The sequence below is a fragment of the Seriola lalandi genome, unplaced genomic scaffold (genome assembly GCF_002814215.2).
Source record: "Seriola lalandi dorsalis isolate HSWRI2012SDOR001 ecotype SW California unplaced genomic scaffold, Sedor1 jcf7180002054926, whole genome shotgun sequence".
Taxonomy (NCBI): domain Eukaryota; kingdom Metazoa; phylum Chordata; class Actinopteri; order Carangiformes; family Carangidae; genus Seriola; species Seriola lalandi.
The window spans coordinates 288,209-292,099 of record NW_019525478.1 but is presented as its reverse complement, the minus strand read 5'-3'; the positions used below and the strand labels follow the sequence as shown (position 1 = coordinate 292,099).

The window sequence follows — 3,891 nt, the reverse complement described above, 5'->3', positions numbered from 1 at the left end:
CACCGACCAACCGTGTATTGATTTGCAGAGACTCCTCCTTTAAGTGGACCCACACACGCACATACACACACACGCACGCACGCACACACACACACACACACACACCTCAATGCAGGTTTCACTTCAGTCCCTGCTCCTGCTGGAACCAGGTGTGACTGAAGCTCGTGCCATCTGTGCTGCAACAGTGAACCCTCCTTCAAAGCCCCTCAGATCTTTTCCTCTTGTCTTCCTGGAACAAAACCAGAATCAGCTGGGCCTCTTCAGCATTTTCATACAAACTACAGAGCATGAGTGGATGTTCACTGCACCTGCTTTATGATTCTCCACTCATTCACTCAGGTTTTTCACCTTTAATTAGTCTGTAAAATGTTAAAATGAGAAGTAAGTAAATGCAATATTTCAAAGGATACATACAAAAGTTCATTTCGCCGGTCAGGAAATGTTACATACAAATGTTTATGAGATGTTTATATTTACTTCAACTTAAAATGCTGCAAAAACGTGCAGCCTGCAAACTGCGGCGAAGAGAAAGTAACTATTCACACATGAAGAGCGGCGGGAGGAACATGTCATGTGTTATGTGCCATTTCCTAGAGGCTTACTGATAACTGCAAGACAGCAGATGATTTCCTTTCAACACATCAGCTGATCGTGAAGATGTGGCTTGATGGTAGTCTGACCCATCTGGTGACTGATAACATAACCAACACACATCCTGTTGCTTTAGGTTTAATGTGAATGTGTTTCTTTGAATTACAACAGTGAACTGCAGCATGTTTCTTCCTGCTTGGACTAAAGCAGTGTCATTTTTTTTAATATTTGTGAACGTGTAGTTCCGCTGTTGTACCAGAAGATGTCGCTCCTCCCCCTCCCCCCGCAGAGACACTCAACAGGCTCCGACTCCTCTCCTCTGAATGAGCGGACCCCCTTTTTCTCTGTAACAACAGAGAGAGGGAATGGGACAGAAAGAGATAGAGGTGGGCAGAGGTGTGACTGAGTGGACAGACAGAGGCAGAGGCGGACTCAGAGCCAGCTGGGCATCTGCCATATCTTATTTTTATTATAGGGAGAATTTGAAAGAAGAAGCGGGGGGGAAAAAAGCTGAAGCAGCAGAGCAGTAGTTCTTTTTCGTGCGTAAACGGGATAGGTTGTTCTTCCAAATTCTTAGGAGTTGTGCTCCACTTTCAGGCTGAGGAGTTTATTTGGAGGTAGTGTCCTGGGTGGAGTTTTCTTTGCCTCGTAAGAATATTTCATACACATTTAGTGTTACACGCTTTCGTTAATGCGTCCAAGTTTTTCCAAATATCACACCAGAGCATCATTGAAGTGTGTTACTGTCTTGTTCTTGCTTTGACTTTGTCTTTATCAGAATTACTTCCAGTGTTATTAATTCTGGTTATTTTTTTATTTTTATTTTTATTTTCGTTGCATTTCAGCGCAAGAGTCCCTGCGGTGCACGGATTACAATGCAAAGGATTTTGGAGGTTTGGGTCACCTTGGTGACACTTTCCGCGCTGACCGAGGGGGTCTTTGCAGGATACGGGCTGAGCATGTTTGCTGCGCAGTCTTCTCCTCCGGACCCGTGCTATGACGAGAACGGGAACCCGCGGAGATGCATCCCCGATTTCGTCAACTCCGCTTTCGGGAAGGACGTGCGCGTTTCCAGCACCTGCGGCAACCCGGCCGCCAGGTACTGCGTGGTGACCGAGAAGGGAGAGGAGAGGACGAGGGACTGTCACACGTGCGACGCCGGGGATCCCAAGAAGTCCCATCCACCTGCGTATTTGACAGACCTCAACAACCCTCACAACCTCACCTGCTGGCAGTCTGAAAACTACGTGCAGTATCCGCAGAACGTCACGCTCACCTTGTCGCTGGGTAAAAAGTTCGAGGTCACCTATGTGAGCCTGCAGTTCTGCTCACCGAGACCCGAGTCCATGGCCATCTACAAGTCCATGGACTACGGCAAGTCATGGGTGCCGTTTCAGTATTACTCCACTCAGTGCAAGAAAATGTACAACAGGCAGAACAAGGCAACGATCACCAAGCAGAACGAGCAGGAGGCCATCTGCACCGACTCCCACACGGACATGCACCCTCTCACAGGTGGACTCATCGCCTTCAGCACCCTGGACGGCAGACCGTCGGCGCACGACTTCGACAACTCCCCGGTGCTGCAGGACTGGGTGACGGCCACCGACATCAAGGTGATCTTCAGCCGGCTTCACACTTTCGGAGACGAGAACGAGGACGACTCGGAGCTGGCACGAGACTCCTACTTTTACGCCGTGTCGGACCTGCAGGTCGGGGGACGGTGCAAGTGCAACGGACACGCTTCGAAGTGCGTCAAGGACAGAGAAGGGAATCTGGTTTGTGAGTGTAAACACAACACGGCGGGACCGGAGTGCGACAGGTGCAAACCTTTCCACTACGACCGACCCTGGCAGCGCGCCACGGCCAGAGAAGCCAACGAGTGTATCGGTAAGTCCTTCACTGTGGAATTATAATAGCGTTTAAAATAATCCTACATTAAATCATGTGGTCCCACTCACGAGGCAGAAGCTGTTAAAAAAATAAGCCACTTTTATTTATCGCGGTGTTCAGCCTTTACGCACAGAAATTACGCACCGGCCACTTTTTTATTCGTTAATGTGAATTTTATAATTTGAATTTTTTTTGTTGTAGTTGTTGTTGCTGGAAATGAAATAATGAAAAACAGATTAATCTCTCTTCTGAAAACATAATGTTCTTGAATTTGTTTTTCGTCTCCAGAAATAAGCAGCGATTCATAAGATGGTGATCTGAATTGAAATCAGGACTTAATTAATTTGATTGTGGCCAAATAAACCCTGGTTGAGGCAAAGAGGGAGGAAGGCCTCGAGCTGAAATCCCTCCGTGAGACAGGACTGATTTTTTATTTTTATTTTTAAAGTCAAGAAACGATTTCATTAAATGAAATTAAATCTTTTATTTAAAATTCATTAAAAAAAATTATCCATTTTCTTGCTGGTATTATTTTAACTTTATACATGTTCAAAACAAACTGAACTACTGCTGACACGAGCACGTGAAGAGATGACACGTATTTAAACTGGGCTGTAAATGTAAATACATTAAGTAGAATTTAGGCCTAAATAAATACCAGCTCTTTCAACTAAATCATCAGTTTTGTAAGAGAAATTGATATTAAAGTTAATTTTTATTTATTTATTTTTAAAAATCAAAACAGAAGCGGCCAATTAAAAATAAAACTTACATCTACATAGATATATATGTATATGTATATGTGTAATACGCGTTGTGTAAGTCAAGTACGGTGCCACATTTCCTTCACGCCGAGATAAAACAGGGAATTTGAAGTGTTGTTTCTCCAGTTTCAGAAGCTGTTTCTGGGGGTTTTTGTGTGTGTGTGTCTGTGTGTGTGTGTGTGCGTGTGTGTGTGTGCGTGCGTGCGCGCATTTTGTTTTACCCTTGATTTTTATCAACACCCTGGAGAAATTCCTGAATAGGAAAGAAAAGGCAGGAAGTCATTTCAACAAACAAAGTGCGCCTGTCCGAATGCGTAATTGCGTTTTGACCTGTGTGTTTCCGACTGTAGTAGCGGTTTAGTAGGAAGGAAACATTGCAGCTGCAGAGATAGACTGCAGGGGCGTGTTGTGTTTCCATAAGCAGGTGCTATTACAGATTGGATGGGCGATTAGGGCGGTTTTATTGACATTTTTGGCACGTAGAGTATAAACTGCCACTTTAGAGCCAGTCAACTATTCAGAGAGGAGGACAAAGCTGCGAGGTAATTTGAAGCCAGATCTGAGTTTTTATTGTAGCAGCAGCGAGCGAGTGTATTTGCTGTGATGCTTATTTTCAACAGAGCTGGGGGGGGGGGGGGGGGGG

At 45.1% G+C, this 3,891-nt stretch overlaps 1 protein-coding gene across 4 annotated transcripts in view; it reads left to right on the top strand.

The window, feature by feature from the left end:
- The first annotated feature begins 997 nt into the window (after window positions 1–997).
- The window catches only part of ntn1b (netrin 1b), a 44,510-nt gene continuing 41,616 nt past the window's right edge, over window positions 998–3,891 (top strand). Inside the window, exons 1-2 of one of the 4 annotated variants that reach the window (XM_023431677.2) lie at window positions 998–1,208; window positions 1,437–2,481. In XM_023431677.2, coding sequence (XP_023287445.1) covers window positions 1,467–2,481 — 1,015 coding nt within the window. In that variant the 5' untranslated portion in view covers window positions 998–1,208; window positions 1,437–1,466. Of the gene's footprint in view, window positions 2,482–3,891 lie in introns of all 4 variants that reach the window. The other 3 variants (XM_023431676.2, XM_023431678.2, XM_087170041.1) reach the window with 3 other exon arrangements.